The sequence below is a fragment of the Vespa crabro genome, chromosome 6, assembly GCF_910589235.1.
Source record: "Vespa crabro chromosome 6, iyVesCrab1.2, whole genome shotgun sequence".
Classification (NCBI taxonomy): Eukaryota; Metazoa; Arthropoda; class Insecta; order Hymenoptera; family Vespidae; genus Vespa; species Vespa crabro.
The window spans coordinates 5698901-5723339 of NC_060960.1; the positions used below are offsets into that span (position 1 = coordinate 5698901).

Genomic DNA, 24439 nt, shown 5'->3' on the forward strand with positions numbered 1-24439 from the left:
TTTCTCTCTGTTTCCGTCTCTTTTCCTCGTATCCTCTTTATCCGATATATCGAAGATGGCACGTACGATACATCTTCCTTCGGCAATGTGCCACGAAACAACTCGAGTAGAATGTACTCATGCTCCTTCTCAATGAGTAAGTAGTAGTAGCTATTTATTCTACTACCTTGTCCTTTCGGTCTTATATTAGTAGATGCTGGAAAGAATAGAGAAAGGCTCGTGAGAGGAATTTTTAATTGTTCGAGTCGAGTTGGAATAGGAAGGACTTGGAAATTTGATTTTATCTTCAGTTCGTTTGTCAATGAATTCTTTTCTTTTTTTCTTTCTTCTTTCCTTTTTTCCTTTTTTTACCCAAGGACAACTCTAATATTACTTTAATGTTACTTAACAATTTTTATTATTTATTCTTTATTCCTTACCAATTTATAAGTTTATTGTTAAATTTCTTTTATGAGATGATTATTATTATTATTATTGTTGTTGTTGTTGTTGTTGCTGTTGTTGTTGTTGTTGTATAATAGACAGATTCGTTTTTTTTTTCTTTAATAACAGCTGACATTTTATTTAATAATTTTCGTTATGTATTCTTAATTCCCTTTAATAATTTATAATTTTATTTTCATTCATTGTCGATTATTGTTATTATTATTATATAATGGAAAACTTCTTTTCAAATATAGGTTTAATTTCTTTTAAAAATTTTCATTACATATTGTTTGATTCTTTATTAACTTATAGTTTCATTATTTGCCCTAGTTGATTATAATTATTATACATAATGAAAAGTTCTTTATTTTCGTTTATTCAAACTGGATGTGATAAATTTTTGTTATATAACGAACTTATAGTATTCTATAAACAAAATGAATGTTTAATATCTATTATAAACTTTATTATAATAATTAATACAAACCTGAATTGCTTTACGAAATTTTTCATACGTTACGTAACAAACGATCGTAGATACAATAGGGAATATCTTAATGAGTAAATAAAAAATTTCCATTTGTTTCGTCGAACAACACCACTTTGCATTTGGATTTAACGATGTTATCACCTTTGCGATTCTATATGGGACCATAGTAAGAAAAAACGCCCAGACTAGGCCAACTGTAAAAAAAAAAGAAAGAAGAAAAAGAAAAGAAAAGAAAATGAAAAAAATAAATTAGAAACAATTTCAATTAGGATTAATTCTGATAATGTAATTATTGTTCGTCGTTTATCAGTTTCTTACTTGACAAACGAAAATTTTCCAGATCTTTTGGTCGCCATTGTCCTTCGATCGATTTGATCAATAATAGTTCGTAAATGATCGCACAATGAATCAGAATAAGAATTAAAAATGGTAGAACCATAAACATGATTGTCGAAGCTGCGAATATATCATGCATGTCGTCCCTTTCGAAATGATCGTAAAGATGTAATTCCATTGCTGTGATCATGATAGATGTCAACCAAATGAAAACTATTCTCTTCGTTGTGTTAGATAATTTTGTGAAGTATTCATATATGGAAGTGTGTCGCTTGCAAACACAGATATAATTCTCTATACTAAAAATCACGATCGTTAATACGGACGAATAGAAACTAACATGAAAAACGTAGTCGAGATTCATAGGAATATTTAATTCGAAGATGGATCGTAGAATTCTTCGTGATGGCTCAATCATGATTACCAAATTCGAAGCGACCAAACTGATAATGTAACAGCTCGTCGATATTCGTAAAGATGAATTCAAGGCTACAATGAAGATTATTGATAAATTTAAAGAGGCACCTAAAGTAACTAATGATATGTCGACAGCATTTTGTGTATATTCGGAAAGAGTTATAGTGATTATGTTGATTTTTGTTAATTCTGTAGTAGTTGTAATCGTTGGACCCTTTCGATGATTTGGAAAGAGTCCTGGATATTTGTGAATATCTTCTAAAAACATCACACTTGTAATTATAATTTCTAATATTTATTATCACTTTTGATTTTTAACAAGAAGACAGATGTTATTAATTTTCACATCGTTATCAGGTCAAATCGTTTTCTGACTTAATACTGATCAAATTATCTATCTCGTCAAACTTAAGTTATTCTATTAGATGGTTCAACGTTCAATTAGAACCTTGCCTTGGTGTTGCTTGTTCGCGCACCCAGTTGATACTGAACAATTGTCGGTCAGCACTTTGTGGGTTGCACATTCATTTTTTCTTTTTTTTTTTCCCCACGATTCCTTTGGGAATTTGACACCGTAGAATATACGTCAAATGAGAGTAGAACGTTGATTATAGTGTGCACATCCCAAACACGTGACTCTTTCATTTTATAGAGTGCTTGTTTTAAAGGCGTGGCATATTATACTACATATATTTTTTATCTAAATTTTGTATCTGAATATATATATATATATATATATATATATATATATATATATATATATATATATATTTGTATCTTTTCGAAAAAGAAAAGAAAAAGAGAAGTAAAAAAAATCAGATGGGCCAAGGAACGTACATATGAACAAAGGAAAGTTGCTTGACCTTGAAAGTACCATTTCAAGGGTCTCCTTCTTAGTTGAACGAAGCAAGCCAACGTGAAGAGAGCAGGAGATAGAAATAGCATGGTCGGAATAAATCACGATTCATTCTGAGAGCGTTAGTCCTCAGAGAAAATGAGAGAGAGAGAGAGAGAGAGAGGTAGATAGATAGATAGAGAGAGAGAGAGAGAGAGAGAGAGAGAGAGAGAGAGAGAGAGAGAGCGAGAGAGAAAGAGAAAGAGAGAAAGAAAAAGATAGATAGAAGATGGCGAGGGTGAAAGAGAGATAACGAGAACGGACGACGGAATATCTACGACTCTTTGCATCCGACTGCATAATACGAGCTGCAGAACGCAACTTCGACTACTCTGCATCTCTGGCAAATAGCCAGGTTGGTGCAATATTAGATAGCTTGTGTCTTCAATTTATTTATTTTTATATCTTTCGATTGGAAAATCTCATTCATTCGGTTTAGATAGATGGAGCTATTTTTTTTTTTTTACTAGTTACCTTTTCCACATATTATTTATTTCTTTCATTTGAAGTTTCATAAGAATTACTCTTGTGTTTTGATTTTTTTTTTTCAATTAAAAGAATATACATACGTATATTTTTTTTTCTTTTTATATATTTTATATATTAAATGTAATGTCAAATCATTTTAATAAACTCAGACATAGGTATTTATATATGTATATATATGTACAATATATCTTTAAAGATACCATATACATATAAGTAGCCATATTTACTATTGTAGAAAAAAATATGTATATATATATATATATATATATATATATATATATATATATACATGTGTGTATATATATATATATACATACATATATATATACACTCTATTCATCTAAAATAATTAATTATAATGAAGATATGTGACTTTATAGTTTAAAAAATTTTTTATTACAAACGTACTTTTCCTAAACACAAATATATTTGTAAAAAGTATTTTTTTTTTTTTTAAAGCAAAAATAACATGCATATTATTTTGTCATAATTTATTTTAACGAAGATATGATATTTCGTAATAAAAAAAATTATTATAAAATTATTACAAAATCTGTCGAATCACACTCTACATAGAAGTTGCAAATAGTTACGTGGTAAAATACAATGATAGAGATGAATGATTATATTTTCATCGAGTTTACAAATTTCTTATTTGCTTTTTTTTATTCATGTTCATTTTTAACTACATCAACTTAAATCTTCTCTCTCTCTCTCCCTCTCTCTCTCTCTCTCTTTCTTCTTAGATACCAGGTGCGAGTTGAATTCACATTCTTTATTTTTTATCGATTTCGTCGAATTTTCACTTTTTTTTCTCTCTTTCTCTCTCACTCTACCTCTCTCCCCCGCTCTTTCTTTCTTTTTTTTTCTTTTCCATCGGATACCTTGATGAAGGGCACATACGGGGCCAAATAAGTGCAGTGGCAGGGCCTTAGGGTCCACAACCGGTTCATGGGCCCTGGCATCGTTACGATGTAACTTAAGCGAGTTTGTAGCCTGCCAGAGGGCTTGCAGGATAATCAGAAGGCAATATTATCGTTCGAGAAGAAAAGAGAGAGAGAGAGAGAGAGAGAGAGAGAGAGAGAGAGAGAGAGAGAGAGAGAAAGAGAATAGAAAGAAAGAAAGAATACAGGTCTTCTCGTTTCTGGTGTGTAAATCTTTAATAATTTTTTTTTGTTTTTTTTTATTATTATAAAGAAGAAGAATTTATTCTCGTCTACGTATATATGATATATAATCAAATTGATCTTTTTGTCTCTCGTGAAAATTCGTCAAAGAAGAAAAAGAAAAGGAAGAAAATAAGTTCAATAAGATTCGCATAATTAATGCCAGGAGAATTATTACCAGCCATATTTCATAATTATTCATCATTCATTCAAGAGAAAGAGAAAGAGAGCAAACGAACTGTGAGGGTTCATTAAAAAGTCGACCGATCATATTCAATCAAGGCGAGAAGCCACGAGCTATGATAAAATGCTCAGTGACCGGGTAAGCACGCTTCGACGTTTTCTCGTGCGTCTTTCGATTTCGTACTCGTGATACTGAAACGATAATGCTCACTGACACGGACATAGTTCGTCCCTTGGTTCGTTTAGAACGATTTAAACATTTCTTCGAACTTTTTCACTCCTTTCTTTCATTTTGTTTTGTTTTGTTTTTTTTTTGTTTTTTTTTTTGTTTTTTTCTTTTTTTTTTAATTTTTACCGGAAAAAATAATTAAGCATTAAGTTGTCTGATATAAAAATGATGGTTTATTTTTTTCCCTCTTTTTCTTTCTTTCCTTTTATCTTCCTTATGTTGTTTCTCTCTGTTCTTTTCTTTTTTCCGCAAGAGAAAATATTCACTTTGCAAGAAAATATTGTGATTAATATTTAAATGACACATTCAACCGAAGATGTAACGAGTTTCTTCTCAATGCCGACATTCAGATTGATTTTCGTCTAGCATTTACTCGGTGTTTACGTTAAGACAGGTTTTGCCATTTATTTAACCGTTGAATGCTGGACTCGTAGCCAGTCATTCCACCTGTTCAACGAGTTCCATCCAAGCTTGACCGACGTGACGCTCGACCGTTCGTCGAATCATCATCCTACGATAAGGCTTCTTTTCGCGTCTATCGGTTACACGCATTCGTGTGATGTGAATAGTGGACCGGTATGTCATGATGTATATCGGTATATGTAGTACTTTCATCGTGATTCTACCGTCTTCATTCAGGAACAAATGTGGAGCGAATACTATCATTGGTTCATTAAGGAAATAATATATTAAATTGTTAGACAATTAATTTATTTATTATTAATTCATTTTTATATAATGTTATTATTATTAAATGTTATTATTAATAACATTTTTTTCTTCTCAATTGTAATATTTTTCTCCGTTTCAACATTTTTTTTTTCTTTCTTCCTTCCCTTTAATTTTTTTTTTTTTTCACATATAATAGGATATGATAAACGTAATAAAATTAAATATGCTAATTAAATCACGTAGAGAATATTATATATTGGAAATTGTGGTGAATTTTTTCTATCTTTCTTTGTTGATATTTAATCTCAGCTTCGATCGTACAGGAAGATGTTTCAATTTCAAACTCTCTCTCTCTCTTTCTCTCTTTGTTTAGCTATCTCTCTGAATGTTTATACGAGATGTTTACAGCAATACAATATTGCAAAAGAACAAAGACAAGACTTGGTTGGTTGGAGACATTTGCCGCAGTCTCGTGCCCGTTCAGGGATCCTTTGCATTTCTTCGGTAGCACTTTTACAAGGAGGTAAGACTCTCCAGCGGTATATTTTACTGGTAACCAGTCGAACGAGTTTTTCCCAAAGACCACAAATACGATGTGCAAAAGTCGGCAACATACGATATATCTACGTAGCTATATATATATATATATATATATATATATATATATAAATATATATATATTGTATATTATATGGAGATACATTAAAGTAAAAGTTCGAAAAATACAACGACGACTACCTGGGGGTCGTGATTACTCTCATCAAATTTATGACTACTTGCTAAAATGTATAAAAGAAAGAAACATAAGGAAGTCTCAGAGTTATACTATTTGGCTGATAGTTATATAAACTTGTACGGATGAATCTTCTTCTTCAACATAAGGATAGGATTCCGTTACTTTTCTTAAGTAGAAAACATTTCTTTCTCTCTCTTTCTCTTTATTTTTCTTACATTCGAGTATAACTATGATTCCCTTGTTTGAGAATTCAGAAAGGAAATGTTCGATATTTTTCTTTTTTTTTTTTTTTTTTTTTTTTTGGTAAAATCGTACGTGTACAATGATTATGATAAGAAAGAATTGATCTGGAATGAAAAGAAAATGGAAAAATTGTTGAGATTATTATCCACCTTTGAAATTTCAATACTTCTTCATGGAAGATTATTATTTTCTCGATGTTATGAGTCATCGTTTGTATAATCATGTAGTAGACATCATCTAGTATGCACAATAAATTGACGAGAATAATGTGAGAAACGTTGGGATATATAGTTTCGAGCATCGGTTCACAATCGACCGTAGAGACTCTCACGTTTCTTGCTGACTCTAGCAGCCACGCGGCTCTGTTAAAAGCATGACTCCCTTCCGTTCTACAAGATGAACTGTCACGTTTCCTAGTGCTATCGAGAAAGTCTTACTAGAACATAGACTTCACTTTGGCGGCCTGGATAACTTCTTCTTAGAATTCTTCTACTTCTTTTTTTTTTTTTTATTCTTTTTTATTTCTTTACTTTTTGTTTACTTTCGCATTTGACTCTTTTTTTTTTAATGACATTATTATTAACAATGTATCATTAATATTATCGAACGTGTAGTACATGATAATCTCTAAAACTCTAAATTACTCGTCTAATATTATAAATTATTCGTTTAAAACATTTTCTTCACATTGACGGCCTGAATAACTTCTTACGTTTTTTTTTTCCTTTTTTTTTTTCCTTTTTTTTTTTCCTTATTTTATTAATACTTGATTCTTTTTTATTTAATGATTTACCTACTTGTTTATGTTAAATAATTTCTTAGACATTCGATTCGACTCATTCAAATTCGACTCATTTATTTGAGTGATAGCGTGTTTTTATTATTAACAAAGTATCATCGAAGTCATGAAATATTTAGCACATGATAATGAACTCCAAATTATTCGTACCTAGATACGTTTGAACATTCAAATTATTTTGTTATCGTTGTTGGAAGTTAAAAAAAGATACGAAAGGATGCGGAGAAGAAGGTCGAGAAAGAAAATGTATGCTCGACAATTGCCTATAAATATGCTTGCTTACCACCATTGTCATTCAGAACAACATAGCTTTGTTACGTTACCACTCGTAACACGTACCTACTGTTTGGCCGTGAAGATAGAAAGAGAAAGAGAAAGAGAGAAAGAGGGAGAGAGAGGAAGGGACAGAGAAAGAGTAGATATGTATATATAGTATTTTATAGCGGGACGATGGTTCACTTCTTTTCTAAATTATTGTTTCCTTTTTTTTTTTAGATTATTTTTCCACAACGTGTTTTTCTTTCCTTTACTATTTATTCTTAAGTTATTTCATATTTTTTAATATAGGTTGTCAAGTTAGTAATTTTTTATGACATTAAAAAAAATTGTATAACATTTAAAAGGACATATAGATATTATATTTATGTTTATATATTAATTTTGTATATACATATGTATATATTTATATTACACATGTAATTAATATTATTAAGTATATATAATAATCTGAGTTATAGCAGAGAGTAAAACATACTTCCATAAGTCCGGTATGGTCTAGTGGCTAGGATACCTGGCTCTCACCCAGGAGGCTCGGGTTCGATTCCCGGTACCGGAATGTAATTACTTTTTTTTATATTTTTTTTTTATTCGTATTCACTTTTAAATATAATATTTTATTACACTTCGAAAAATTAATTTTTTTTCTTTTACGTTTCATACAATCTTTTTGATAATAAATCGATAATAAATCGTTGGGTAAATTTCACGTTTTAGGATGATTAAAGCATTGTCGATCGGCTGTTATATTGTATGCAAAAAATAATGCGTTTTACTAGATATTTTTATAATTAAATGATAATCGTTATAAAAGTTATTAAAAATTCAGAAAAATTGATAATATATCGAAATTAAACGAACACGCAAATTCAACGCAATAAAAAAGATTATAATAATGATTTACATAATTTTATAGTTTAATAATGGCATAAATTTGAATGTATCCACAAGTACGAACATATCCGTGAGTGACGGTTTAACAATATACAGAATTTTGTTAATAAGATACAATAAAAATTTTCTTTACAATATCGTATTATCTAATAAATTATTCATTATGACATTTTGCGTTTAGAAAATTCCATTTATCGTTTCATTTAAATTCCGTTAACTTTATCTGGAATTCTGTCAGACAGTTAATAATACTTTTTTTTTATCGAAGATTCCATATCGATAGAAAACGTTAATTAACAAAATGTTTGATATCGATCGGAACATGTGTCGTCATTACCTTGTTTGATAATTCAATAATCACAGCATGAGATTGTATTTGTTAGACATAGTAGGTAACTGTATGTGTCTACAGACGTAAATGTTCGAGGTGGAAACTCTCAAAAAGGATTCGTTTCCGTGCAGGAAATTGTCAAGGACTGTCCCTCGAAGCGATAACTAGTAACTGGAACGAACGGATTCGTTCCAGTTACCTTCGGCGTCTCTCTTTTGGTCGCGAAAGAATTGCTTAATTAACAAAGAAACAGAGTCAAATCATTTGATTTATCTATTTTTTTTTCTTTTATATTTTTATATATTTGATATTTTTATTAATTAATGGTAAGTATTTTGTAAAAGAAATGATAAGTATATATATATATATATATATATATATATATATATATATATTTTGGCCAGTATAAATAATTAAGTGTGAAAATTGTATCATAATAGTATCAATATTATGTATTGATAAATATTGACGACATGTTTAAAAATAATGATCGAATAGACAGTAATCCCTTTTTTTTCTTCTATTGTTAAATTCTATTCTTCTTCAATCTTTTATCGAGAATTATTTAACTAGAAATACAGGAAAATGTAATGAGGCGATCCGATAGACGTTTCCTAAACATATATTTGTATCTTTTTTTTTTTTTTTCAATTGATGAAATTATCGAATGATTCACGGTCACCTATTATCTCGTAGAATCGATCGATCACTGGATAATCTCGATGTATATATGTTTTGTATCCGTCGAACGTGTACAAAGCTTTCAATGGAGTCGATTGACCCTCTTGTTATCGAGAAAGGCTTGGCTATGTTTCGAGAAGATAGAAAACAATTCTATTATTGAACAATGTAATCTCTCAATCAGGTTTATGAATGGAATTACGATGCAAATTTCGAATTCGTTCTATTTTCTTTCCTTTTTCCTTTTTTTTTCTCTTTTTTTTTATTTATTTCCTTTTTTTCTTTCTTCTGATTACGACAGATGATAACGACGTAGTTTCATTCGAGAATGCCTATCATCATGGGACTACAGCAGCAAACAACATCCCAGGACACCGTTGACTTCCCTGATTATTTGAAACCATCTACCCAATATCATCAGATCCATGGAAATCTATCGCAGAACGAACAAAAATCATCTCACAGAGATCACAACACGAGTTTTACCAGTACAAAGGGTTTGCTCAATGGACCAGGTCAAAACAATTGTTTTCTCAACAGTGCAGTACAGGTGAGTAATATCATTCAACATATATAATATAACACAGACACGTATAACACAATTTTTATGAGTTTTCACTCTAGACTCGAGACACGTGCGCCTGCTGATATGAAACCCGTTATTCGTATACGTCGTCTAACGCAATAGCGTAGCTCTACGTTTAAAGTCGAACAGTCCGTTGACTTACTTTCTATCGCGATCGATTTTTTCTTCTTTTTTTTTCTGTATTTTTTTCTGTATTTTTCTGTTTTTTTTTTATGTTTTTTTTTTCTGTTTTTTTTTTTCTGTTTTTTCTTTTCCTCTTTTTGCAAAATAAACGTGAAACTTTTTTTCTATTTCTCTTATCATAATTTTTTATACTTAAAGAGAAATAATTTTTTTTTTTTTTTATTTTTTATAAATAGAAAAATGTTTGTTTCTTTTTTCTTGTTTTTTTTTTCTTTTTTTTTTCTTTTTTTTTCTTTTTTTTTTCGTTGGAAAGTAAAAGAAAGCTTGTATTCAATAACAAAAATTTTCTGGTATTCAAATGAATAATCTTATAGGTTCTCTTTGATTCCTTTCAGCGTTATTTTTGTGCTTGGGTAAAAGGTTCGTTCTATTGTCTTAGAAAGTCTCAAGATAGAGGGCACAGTGGTCATGTTACTTCTTTGATTATAAAAACGTTCGTCGTTTTCATGTCGATTCTGAAGTCGAGCGAAAGGTCAAGTATATTTTTCCTCGTAACATTGCGCCACGCGAAAAAGTAAGAAAAAAAATAAAATGGCTCGAATATAATGCCATTTCTATGTGCTGAGGAAATAAAAGAAATATTTTTATTTCAAGGATATCTATTAATACAAATACATTTTACATATGGATTATTTAATGATACTTGTTTAACATATATGTTTAACAATACTTATTTAATAACTTTTCTTTTAAAGATAATTGATCAAACTATGTAAAAAAAAAAAAAAAAAAAAAGCATTTCATATTTTGCATAAAAAAAAACTAAAGATTATTAAATGATTTTTTATTTCGTATTCATAAAATATTAGACATATGATATCATAAAACTTTGCTAAATATATTTTTTTTTGTTGCCCCTAATAAAAGATTTTATATCATATAAAAACATATACAGCGCATTGTTTAAAAAGTTGGTCACTTTTGTTTTTTGATAAATATTAAATATATATATATATATATATATATATATATATATATATATATATATATTTATATATATATCCAAGGTCTCTAATTAAATTTGTTTCTTTCTGTTTTTCTTTTTCTTATAAGTTGAATTTCTAATCGTCCAATCGTTAAGATTCGATTAGTTTAGCTATCGAGTAGTAGATATTCGTTGGATCTGCATGGAGCACGCGTTAGCTATACCGCGTTTTACGTGACACGCGATACAAGTGTTTTAAGCGTAAACCGCGTACGCAGCCAGGGTGTGGTAACTACTTTGTCTCGTGTTACGAATAGAAAACGAATGCATAGGTGGTAATTCACCGCACGGTTCTACCGGTACATCAATATCGATGGATAGATTCGTTGGTTAATTTTTAATTGGATTTCTTTGGTCGCTGATAGCTTTCGAGATATCGAAAATTAATTAAATATTATTCAAATAAAAAAGAAAGAAAAACCATATGTTGATAGATCGATTGATTATTATCGATAGTTTCGTTTCTAAATATACGCGATTTAATTACATTGATCATTGATAACTTTTGAAATAACGAAAATAGATTTTGATATCCTTCAAATAGAAAAAAAAAGTCGATATGTCGATAGATACATCATAGTAATCGATAAAGATTAGCGTGCAAATAAATGATATAATGTATTTCAGTTATTGACACATCATCAAAATAAATTGGATATTATTTAAATAAAAAAGAAAAACAAAATATTTTAATGAATTATGATAGATTATAGGAGAGACAGATCCACGATACTCGATCGATCATCTCTACTTTATAATCGAGTGACGTGCTAAATATAAATGATAAGCAAAAGCGTAAAGTTATTTAATTAATAACAAGTGGGTATATATAACTTAAGAGAGTTTCATCCCAGACGATGAATTTCATCCTTGAACGATCGTGTTCGACTCGTTTCACCGGAACGTGCACAAGACGTCGTCTGCCAAGTAAGCTTTGTGTTACAACCAGTAAACCAATACACATACAGACATATATATATATATATATATATATATATATATACACGCACATACACATATATCTCTTTTTTCTACGAGAAACTAACACATAAATTTATCTTCGAGCGTAAATATCTCTATTCTTGACTTTAAATCCTGATAACGTATCACTAATGACAAGACAAAAATGTGGGAAGAATGTTTCAGGTAAAGCTTGTGTCACGTGATATATAACATTGCTTCGTCTCCCATCCGTAAACATTCTTTACTTATATGAAACCTAAAGGATAATTGCTAACGATGTTATATTGAGAACGAAAGTGTTACAACGTAGTGCACGTGACTTGATTTACGTCAACTACATTAGTAATCAGCTTAGTGAATGCTAGAACATCATGTATTGACTACTCAATTTCTAGTGATCGTAACATGTTTCTACTTTGTTCATTGTTATTAATTATTATTATGTCTGATAATGAAGTTTTATTATATTTTAAAATTTATCATCAATATTAAATTCATTTAGACGCACTGATATGAATATTTTATTAACAATAATATTAATCGTCTCTTTATTAAAGCAATCATCCGAAGAATCGATCACTTATGTGTGAAAACATCGTAATTAATTTTTTTTCTGTTTTTCTTTTTTTTTGGGGAGGAGGGGGAGAAGGGAGGGGGTAATTTTAAGAGATTATCGATGCAATCCAGCTGGCGGCACGAGATCGAATTGCACCTGACCCAATCTTCTTCCTTCGAGGATTTTGCTTTTGCGATTGGTGGCAGACGTGGTGTTGTTAGACGTGCCAGAGCACGTGCCGTCGCTAGGAAACAGCTGCTTCATGATAGGATGGCTGATGCAGATGTGTCTTCTCCAGTGTCTTAAATAATAAGACGTCCTATGCTTTACTGATGTCACGAATTAATTTCGAAGGATAGCCATCTGTACTTTTAAGATTTCCTTCAATACCTGTTGATCGGGCAATCTATTTTCTCGTTACAGATGATAAAAGATAGCTATGATGTCTATTCATAAAATTTCACTTGGTACATAGAAAACGTAGGAATCAACAGGTTACCAAAGTCCTTGAAATATTCGTCTCTTATATATCCAAGATTTTATCGATTTAGTTCTATCTTATATGTATAATGTATGCATTTCGATAGATCATATTTTTTTTAAAAGATATATTTCATTTGTATATTTAAAAATTCTTACATAATCGTCCGAGGAGTAATCTAAGTCAGGATAAATTGCCTGTTAAATTTGTACTCGGGCAAAACGAAGACGGCAAGCTAAAGTCGTCGAGCTGTAATGATGAGTTTCCACGGGGTAATAGACGTGTCAGGGTCGGAAGAAGGAATCAGGAGTGCCTTGATGACCCTAAAAGGGTCTCAGGCTTAATGTCATAAGTCGCTGGCCCATGAATCCGGGACTCGTTTCGGGGACAATGCAAGAAGGCGGTAGATCGTTTGTAGTAAAAAGAAAGAGAAAAAGAGAGAGAGAAAGAGAGAGAGAGAGAGAGAGAGAGAGAGAAATAATAAAGAAAGAGAGAGTAATCGTTCTTAACCCTCGAGGAAAAACGTCCGCGCATGTCTAATGGCGGATGGAACCTGCTACGCAATTCGGACTTGGGGCAGCAGGTGTATGGGAAGCAAGCTAACTTCTCTGACTCATCGCCAGGTGATGAGCTTGCCTTGTTCAGGAAGGAACCGGAAGCTATCATGCGCGTAAACCAAACCGTTTCTTGTTCTTCTTCGTCTTCCAAAAAAACTTTTCCTCTTTTGTTATGTTGATTATGTCTTCTTCTTATTGTCTTTTTTTTTTTTTTTTTTTTTTTTAGAAAGAAGGTGTTGGAGAGGGAGGTTGGTGTATATTGAAATTCATCGTTGAAAACTTTTCTTTCTCTGTTTCTCTGTTCGTTAATTAATTCGTTTTCTCGTCTTACTTTCTTTTTTTGAGAGGGAGGAGGCGGAAGAGACTAGAGAGTGAGAGTGAGGATGATTATGGTGAATATTGAAATTCATCGTTGAAAGTTTTTCCTTCTTCGTTCGTTGATTATTACTTTTTCTCGTCTTAAATTTTTTTTTAACGAGTAGAGAGAGAGAGAGATATATATTGAAGGAATAAATATTGAAATTCATCAACGGTAATGAAAAATATTCTCAATAAAACTTTCAATCGTTCTAAGTATTCGTTCATTTCTTTTTATCTATATTTAGAGAAAAAAGAAGCTTCGACGTTTACGTAGAAAATTGCTTTTATCAGACTTTTATCACGATCGAATAATATTTTGTGTTAAGATACTTGCCAACCTAGATTCTAAATTTTATGGTCCAGTTCTTGAAAGGAGACTCAGCTTGTCCTCGGTGTTATCGATCCTCCCTGCGCACTCAGGTGAATCTATAAAAACGAAGTGCAACGGCGAAGGGACACTCGAAAGATGTAGTGGTATGTTGTGTCAGAGACAAGTGTAAGTACGTATTTGTGTAGGTAAAACACAAGTATAAGATTATGTGTGGGGGGGGGGTAGGAGTAGCAGCAGGAGAAGGAAAATAAAGTAAGAAGGGGAGTTTTACGACTAACACAAAGTAGACTCTAGACGAGAGAGAGAGAGAAAGAGAGAGAGAGAGAGAGCGAGAGAGAGAGAAGAAAGACGAAGTCTTATTCTTTCTCTTATTCTTTAGCATAAAAATTACATGTGGGAAAACTCCACGATGCGAGACTGAGAAACGTGTGCGTTCGATCTTGAGTTCGCACGTGCAATAGTGTTGTTGCCTTTGCTTAGGAATATGAACACATTTACTTACATGATTCACCAATACCACCCACGTATCCGTCAGATTGTCGCCTGTTAAACCGATTTAACACGTCTATCTCCTTTTCAGGGATCGATAATTTTTGTCATAGAAATATGTAAACAGTTTCGAAATTGTCTTCAAGAAAATATTAATATTATTATAATAAGAAATACATCTAATACATAATAATAATATTATAACATAATACATACTTGCATAATAATAATAATATATAGTAAGTATAGTAAAGTATGTCATCCACGATGAATAATTAACAATTGTTTTCTACTTGACGTGATTTATAATCCCAGACAGATATATAAGAATTCTTGGATGATCAACTCTATTTATTATTGTCAGTCATGTCCGATTAAGGGAGCACGACTGATCCTGAAATACCTTAGGGCAAAAGTATCTCAGGACATTGCTGGCTAGAAGACTCCTCACGCATGGCCTACCGTGCTAATTCGAGTGGCTCTAGATCAAGGATCTATCTGAGTTCCTATCTTCGTGCTCCAGCGATTCCTCTTGCAAAGGGAGAGGATCAGCCTGTGAAATCTAACGCTCTCGTCGCTTCGACGATTCCACGTACCTTCCCGTGGGTCTTATACGTCAATCTCACTCTTTCTCTCTCTCTCTCTCTCTCTCTCTCTCTCTCTCTCTTTCCTTCTATATCTATCTCTTTTCTTTCTTAGTGGACCAGAACTGTCCCACTCATCTCGTGTTCTGGATAAATAAAAAAAAGAAAACGAAGGGCTATCGTGTCTCTCTTCTTCCTACATTCAGTTGTATATATGAAAGGAGGATTCTACTTACGTAGGATTATATATAAAGTATCTTTGAAGAAATATATCTAATCTTTTCAATATCGAAGTATGAAAATTGTTAGGATAGAAATCATATCTGCATTTAATGGTAAACGTTTAATATTTTTTAATATTTCTTTCCCTCTATCATATTAATACATCTATCTTATTTAAATGTATTGTATTTTAATATATTTTCTCTATTCAGTATATTTTTTAGTATTTAGTATCTTTAGTATTTCTTTTTTCTTTTTTACATATTTTTTTTTTAATGTATTTTTATGTATTTTACGTATTCATTAAAAATATTATATGTTCTCTTTTCATTGCATCTTCTCTGTCTCTCTCTTTCTCTCTCTCTTTCTCTCTCCTTCTCTCTCTCTCTCTCTCTTTCTCTCTCCTTCTCTCTCTCTCTCTCTCTCTCTCTCTCTCTCTCTCTCTCTCCGAAGAAGAAGAAGAAGAAGAAGAAGAAGAAGAAGTAGAAAAAGAAGGCTATCTTATTAAGAAACAAGCTGTATTTGTTTGTTAGAACGAGTATAACCTCCTCAGTTTGCTAAAGTAGTCGTGAACGATCTACTTTTTTATGCTGATATCATTGACGTCATCGTCTTCTTCTACACCCACGCGAGCGAGGGAGACATACCATTAGTAGGTCTCATTGCGAAAACGATAATGCTTGGATAACATGACTCACGCTTCGAGGATCATATCCTTGAACGAGACTGTGATATCTCCGAATAGAACAGTGTTCTCGTCGATAGATTAACTAATTGAATCTGATCGTTCAATTTTTAGGATTTATTCGTTCTTGAAATCGTTTTATCTATAATGAATTCAAAAATATTTAATGCAACTCTAACTATAATATTTTCCTATTTGATTAGTTTAAAAAAAAGAAAATAGTTTAATTTTATTAAAAAAAATTATTGTGAAAGTATTTATATGCTTATGATATATTATGATAAATTATAATTATATAATAATTATAATTTAATTAATATATATATATATATATATATATATATATATATAATATACATGTATTATTGTATATATACATAATAAATATACGTACATATAAATGAGATAATATCAAGTAGAAAAAAAAATTTCTTTTTTAAATCAAAATATCGATCGAACAATAAATTAGGAAACTAACCATAGTACAAAAGTATTATTAAGGGATTTTTAAATGACTTAAAATCATTCCGAAGCATATGATATACGTATATATATATATACATATATCTGGATAGATAGGTAGTTTGGTCTATTCTAAGACTATTAAAGCAAGCACGTGGCTTTTGAACTTCAAACGGGAATATCCAAGGCGTGGTTTCGAGAGCAGGAAAAGGAAAGATAGTAATAGAAAAATAAAATCAAAGCGATGATCAACGAGTTAGCAATAGGAACGAACTCGTTCCTGGTTCTTGCGGTTTATCCTTTTACTCTCTCCTTCTCTCTCTTTCTCTTTCTTTCTCTCTTTTCCATCTTCTACTTCCTTTCTTTTTTACAGTTTTCTAGTTACATTCCCATGTTTCAAGGTTCAACGAGAAAACATAATACAGTATTCGTCAGCATGACTTTTGAACATTCGAAAGTATTCTTTTTTTAATGATTAGAAGAGAGAAGTCATCTCATTTGAATACTCAAAGTTGTCAAATAATGTTTCAAAGTACTTAAGGGATTACATAAACTTAGTCCGACCAAAGAAAGGCAATTTTTATCATTTCTTTTTACATGTAATTTATTGATGTATGATATTGATGTATGTACATTGAGAAACATTTTACATGAAAGAAATTTTGTTGGAGTTATCGAAGTCTGATCAAGCAATATCAATAATATATCATCAGGATAATATCGAAAATGAAAAAAAAAAAAAAAAGTACCTTGGAGTACCTTAAAGTACATTAAAAATTACAGTCGTCTTCACAAAAGCCCTATTTTTAATATTAATGACTGAATTTAATGAACGATTTTTGAGAAAAATTTTGAGTGGTCTTTTTAGTAATCAAGAAAAAAAAAAAGAAGAAAGATTATGGCCCTTAAAAAAAATTCCCGCATGACGAAGACTAAATAATGATATGAGTAATAATCTTATCAAATTTCATTAAAATCGATTCAGTAATTTTCAAAATATCATTGGTACCGATATAAAATATATAATATTGAGAAAGCATCATTAAAAGTTTATGGTAAATGTAACGTTGAACCCAATAGGCTGTAACCTTGTAAATTTTTAAAATTATCTGATGAAATTTTACAGGATAATATTATTGAGAAGATTCAAAAAAAAGAAAAAAAAAAAAATATCGTTGAAAAACCGATTTTGTTTTTTTTGTTTTTAATTTTCTGAGCATACGTAATCCATTTAAAAGTATATAAGTATTTTATTTTCTTCTTTCCCCTTTATATTTTCTTAAGCATTCTAAAGATTTGAAAAAGAAAAAGAAAAAGAAAAAAAAGAAAACCTTAACACGAATTAGTTTCTTCAAAACAGTAAAGTCTGAGGTCAAGCTCATCGGTTCTCCCTTGGAATACCAAAGTTAATGACAATGATTCAAAGGACTCTTCTTATTTCTGGCTCGTGCCAATCGTTTCAATGGGGGATAATTTGAGAGAAGAGGGAGAGAAGAAAAAAGTGAGAGAAAGAGAGAGAGAGAGAGAGAGAGAGAGAGAGAGAGAGAGAGAGAAGGAGAAGGAGAAAGGAAGAGAGAGAAGGAGAAGAGATAGGAGAATAGATACCCTTTCATTTTCAAAGAACTCTCGCGGAAGTACTTCCTCGTAAAACGTTGACTTTATGCGTCTGATTTTTCGCTCCAGCATCCTTCGGCATTCCTAGCTGGCTTATTTTACGTCTTATCCCTACATTTATACGTACGTTTACTTTTACCTTGGAGAAAATGGCAAATCGCAGCAATTTCTTCTTTATTTCGCGACATCGTCCACTCAAGCTGGTCTACCTTGGAGAAAGAAAAGGTAACTTGAGTAAACGTTTATATTTATCTCTCTCTCTCTCTCTCTCTCTCTCTTCTGTTTTTCTTTTTCTTTTTATTTTTTCTTTCGTCTCTTGGAATTTCGATAAAAACATTGTACATTTAAGCGGTATCTCTTCAAAGCATCGTTGCACAGTGTCAAAGTTTTTTTCCTATTCCAAACAAAAACTATCATTCCTTTTTTTCTCCTATTTGTGCACTTCTTGGATCTTTAGGGAGAAACTTTTTTTCTCCGAGTCTGAATTAGGATCATAATCATATTTAACGTGTTATCGGTGCTTTTGATGGTTAAAGAGATTCTTGTTGATCTGTTAATCAAATTAACGAATGGCAAATGGTCACGAATATTTATAGCTTTTGTTATAATAATAAAAAAAAAAAAGAACAAAAAAATAAATCATTTGTTTCTATAAATTGTATCATTAAGAAAATATATTTTTTTAAATGATTCTTTTTTTTTCCTTTTATTATTATTATTATTATTATTATTATTATTATCATCATCATCATTATCATTATTATTATTCATTAATTTTTATATAAAACTTTCTGTATTTTCTTATCTATATTATTTTAAATTTAATCGAAATAAATTTTATGAGTCCACATTTATCCACAAACAAAAAAATAATTTACCCTTAATATTAATCTGTTAAAATTATTGAAAGAAAAAGATTAAGAAGTCAAATATGAAACTTCTTCTTAGTTACCGGGTAAGCAAATATATATGCGTTCGTAGGAGACGATGCGGATGAGTCTCTTTCCCCCTTTCGAGTTTCGAGTCCCGTGGGAATCCTCCGACTTGGAATTGTTTGTATCAGAATTAACGCCAGACGTTGTAATCGTCCACGTAATTTTGTTGCTCTCACGAGTTGCCGCGTCAACGCCCCCGCCATTATGCGCGATTTGGTAAGGTAATGTGGTGCGATAAGTTTGATAAGATCATTCCTAACGAGCATAGTAACTTGACGAGTCATTTCTACGTAATATCATTCATGACTCCTTTATTGTCGTTTCAATTTTTTACTTCGTTTATTTTTTCTTCTCTTTATTATTATTTTACTGATGCTTTCGGTATTAATTATATACTTTTATATAAATTTTGATTAAGTTAATGATCAAAGTTCATTAACACGATCCGTGTTAATGTTAATTATCAATGTTAATGAACTTTGATCATTAAAACGATAAAAATTAAATCATCGGTAATATATATATATATATATATATATATATATATATATATATATATATATATATATAATATATATATAAATTTTCAATTAAATAATTACCAAATCAGCTTAGATTTCCCAGGGAACCAATTATCAACCCAGACAATTATAAATCATATAATCGAATCTTCGAGGAAAGAATTAATGACTAAAGGAGTCTTCACTATACGGGGTCACGGTAGTTACGTTACGTGGGATTCGACGATATATGACGCTTGTGAGTCGACATTGAGGTAGGAACTTCGATTGTTTTCTTTATTTCAAGTTTTCATAATCACTTGAAAGGTATCAATCGATCAATAAATCAAAGATATTAATATTACGATCGTTTTGTTTAGTTTAGAATCAGCGATTATCTGACGATAATGAATAGTAATTGGATGAAAATAAAAGATGTTGGATCGTTAGTTGGGTTTAAGGAAACCGTGCCAAGTTTGCTCGATTAGGAGCGCGGGAAGACTGTAGATTGGAATAATTAAGGGCAAAGCGTTTCTTTAATCTAGTGAGACATACAAACTAACCGACAGAAATGAAAAGAAAGAGAGAGAGAGAGAGAGAGAGAGAGAGAGAGAGAGAGAGTGAGAGAGAAGCTCGAGGGTATTGTTCATTAGATCAATCTCTATGCTAACTAAAGCAGCGATGTTATTATAGAAGTGTTCGTGAAGCGCCAGCTCTCACGTGGCTCAACAACCGTGACCACGTGGTAAAACGATAGTAAACGTTAAAGAGATAGGAGCCATGACGATGGCGGTTGAATGGAAGACACTAAAGTCAAAAGAAAGAACAACCTAGTCGGTTGGAGGGACTCACGAAGGGGAATCAGAAAGCTTCGTTCTAACCGGAAGTCGCTACCGGAACAACTTCTCCTTCGCTAGGTTCACATGGTCGTTGTTAGTTACTCTTCCCTGAGGTCAAGATAATTTTCATCGGTCACAGGTGTGCGATACGAGCGCGTCCTCTTACTACTATAATAAAAAAAAAAGCGACTTTTTAATGTGCATCATTTTATTCGTAAAAATTTATTACTTTGTATCTTTAATTTTTAGAAATAATTTTGTGATAATCATAAATTTCATTATCATAAACGTCGCGTTTACATTGTTTTGATACGATAATCAAAATTTAATTTCTTTTTTCAATGATTTTCAACGTATTTGTCTTCACAAATTGGCACAATATCGAATTTTATTGGGTAAATGTTTTTGATACGATAATAAAAATTTTCTTTAATTTCGAACGATCTTCATTCGTATTTGTCTTGACAAAATAATAAATTTTGTATTAGACCATTTCTATGTGATACTACGTTCATAAAAGATAAAATAAATTTATAACAGATAGATCTATCCTGATTTTTTGAAAATTCACATAAATATCGTTCGATGGATTCTTTTTTGATTTTACTCCCTTTGTTGGTTACGCCTGCGTGCACCATAAACATTTAACACGGGCCATTAACTCAGTGAGCCCTTTGGCTTTGGAAGGGTGTGTTCTCACGGACGATTCACTTCACTGAAAAAAGATTTGCTCTTAATGGAAAGCTATAATTCGAAATTGTCTTAAAAGAAAAAAAAAAGAAAAAAAGAAAGAAAAGGAAAAAAAAAGAAAAAAAAATATATTATTACTCTTCCCGATCAATTAATTTTCGATAGAATGTTACGATGAAATTTTTGTTGAAATGAACGACTTGATACACGTGGCGATAGAAGAAATAAATAGGTCGACATATAATATGCGTGACGTGTGGTTAGTGTTGATTTAAAATATTTAAATACCCCTTAAGGCACGAACAGGTGCACGTATAAAGGCTTTCGCAATATATCTCCGAGCGATATCCCATTTTACTCGGGTCAATTAAAAGTCTTCTATCGTCGATGTAAATACGAATGAGATTCTAACTTCGAAGATTTTTCTTAACGATCAAATGAGAATACTGATTAGCCAGACAGATTTTATCCAATGAAAAATACATTATCACATGAAGTAATGATAGAAGAAGAAAAAGCAAAATTATAGAAAATATATTAAAGTTGAAGTTAATAGCATTATTAAAATTTATTTAAATACATAATTAATTCTTATATATAATAATTAATATTAAGTATATAACACATGAATAATATACATTGATCAATAATACTTCATACGCCTGTATCTATGCAACCACGCTTACAGCATTGCATTGCATGCATTAAAGTTTCTCTCAGGCGTTTCTCGAACGAAATCAACAAAGAATCATGTAGTTAGGTATTTCATCTACTTATTCATTCTTTCCATACAATGAAATATAATCTCTTGGTCATCGTCGATCAACAGAAATGATAAAAACTTTCAGCAAGTTTTATATCGCCGCCTCTCTCGTTAACATCAGTTACATGTCTCATCGATGTTATTTGATCCATGCGATAGAAACAGTATGCTAACATTGTTTACACTAAAGCACGCGCCATCCACACCCTGACATGTATAAATGATACACGATGACTATAAATTATTTCGGTGGATTCAAACATTACGATTATTTCCTATTAACTTCTTTAGCATTTTCTTATTTCGTGTAAAATTTATCTATCTGACGTCGTGCTAACATGAGCGAAAAAATTAATAATAATATCATAGATAAATTCGTTTGAAATTATTTTAACAAAATTATCCATCAAAAATAATCATACTGCGGAAGATCGTATTAAAATTATTACTGATGTCATTTACAATAAAATCAAATAGTTTTAATTGATTCGAAATTATTTATAAAAATTGTCAATCATCATAGCCCATGGTAGCTACGAAGATCGAATCTTTAATCGGTGTCATATAAATTCGAAAGCAACTCTCGTACAAAGCCGATACGTGTCATTACTCGTGTGTGATGATGCGTTATACACACATACACACGCAAGCGCACACACACACACACACAGACGCACGCACGCACACTTAGATACGTATCGAACGTTCACGTTCCTCTACGTGCACGTGAAACGTCGCAATACCAGCTGTGAGTAGTACTACGATCGACGGTATCCCGTCATTCAAGATGGCGCATGAGGGTCAACATCCTCCCGCCCTGGAGAACGGACTCTCCAGGAGAGCTGTTGGACTCTTACTTGCCCAATCACAAGCAAAGACCGCTTGTTGGCGCCACAATCGTACGTTTTTAACGGAAACTGGTTTCTTCAAGCTTCGACCATGGTCCAATCGCTGAGCTCTTGCTTGACCTCGGTTCCTCTACCCTCAGAAGAAGAGACAAAGCGACGACTCAGACTCCTCTCTCGTTGGAACCAGTTGGATGATGGCCCATGAGTTCAACCCTTGAAATAATATATTTTCTTCAGATTTCACGATGTTATCTTCATCGAAAGGATAATCTTTCCGTGATGCTGTGATTACCTTAGGATTTTTATTTTGAAAGAAACAGGTATATCATTGGATTTTTTTTTTTATCAATTTGTCTTCTATCCCTAGCTTTCATATGATTCATTGACAATGTTAATGTCAATCGATCATTGACTTTTTTTTGGAAAAGTTCAAATGGATAATTATAGTAAAAATATAGTGTCATTCGGCAAGACAGAATATCATTGTGTTTCTGATAAAAAATTTCATCGCTAGCTTTCGCACGATTCATTAATAACGTTAATGCTAAAAAAAATTCTTGGAATTTTTTTTTCTTTCCCTTTTTTTTCTGAGAAAGTTAAGATCGATAATTGAGAAGTAGCAAACATATAGTAGGTATAATAACGTGAAATTATTTCTTTTTCGATGACGAGGAAGCGTTAAAGAACGCACAAAGGAGCGAACTGGGTAATTACTTAGTAGATAATTAATTATTCACCGAGTAAGCACATCGAGCGATAACGATGTTAATTGCAATCAGAGAGTACGAAAGAGTCGTCGAGTCTCACGCCTACTCATTCGAGATTTCTGCATCCGCCATTCGTTTTGTAAGATATAAATAAATTTACAACGTTAAAATAATCGTTTCTTCGCCTTCGGAAAAATGTCATATCTCAAGAACAATGGGGATAAGCGCGGGAAAGCAATTGAAAGAACTCATGCGGATTGTCGAATGATAAATATTTCCTTGGTGATTTCAATGCCGACTTTACGATGGCACTTTCTCTCGTCCAAGGAATTAAATCCTTGAAGAAAAAATTTTCTTTTCATATTATTTGAGAAAAGTTTTCTTTTCTTATTATTTGTAAAAAGTTTTCTTTTCTTATTATTTGGAAAAAGTTTTCTTATTATTTGGGAAAAGTTTTTTCTCAAGGTCTCATCGATTCATACAGAGTTCAAATCCTTTTTCAATGAGCAAACTTTGACAGATATATATCCTTGACATATTTTTAATTACTTGGAAGTACAATTTCCGTTCTTGAGATATAAAAATTGAAAATATTTTTGTGAGATAATGTCGTATAAATTTTAATACATTTACTTGAAACGTTACTCATCTATCTTTTTTTCTTTTTTCTTTTTTCCTAAGCGAGAAAAAAAAACAAGGTCCTTAAATTATTTTCAAAGAAACAAAAGGAACACACATCTATTTTTGGCTAAGTAAGATAACAACCTGGATCGTAAACATGGAAACGCGCGGTTCAGTTTGGCGAATCCCAACGACGACGATGCAATACACACTTT

General features: G+C 31.4%; 2 protein-coding genes and 1 non-coding gene across 7 annotated transcripts in view; 2 read left to right on the forward strand and 1 right to left on the reverse strand.

Annotated features, from left to right (window-relative positions):
- Positions 1-24439, forward strand: part of LOC124424602 — a 58838-nt gene that overhangs the window by 5446 nt on the left and 28953 nt on the right. For 4 of the 5 annotated variants that reach the window (XM_046963904.1, XM_046963906.1, XM_046963905.1 and 1 more), the window contains one exon: positions 9565-9813. In XM_046963904.1, the coding sequence (XP_046819860.1) occupies positions 9592-9813 (222 nt within the window). In that variant the 5' untranslated portion in view covers positions 9565-9591. Of the gene's footprint in view, positions 1-17; positions 137-9564; positions 9814-24439 lie in introns of those variants that run through there. The other variant, XM_046963907.1, reaches the window with a different exon arrangement.
- Positions 805-1973, reverse strand: LOC124424807. The gene is made up of 3 exons (XM_046964310.1): positions 1235-1973; positions 914-1125; positions 805-852 (listed from the first exon to the last, which is right to left on the reverse strand). Exons 1-3 carry the CDS (start codon positions 1935-1937, stop codon positions 805-807), a joined length of 963 nt encoding a protein of 320 aa, XP_046820266.1. The 5' UTR covers positions 1938-1973.
- Trnae-cuc lies at positions 7845-7916 on the forward strand. Its single transcript has one exon. It is a non-coding gene; the product is annotated as a tRNA-Glu (tRNA).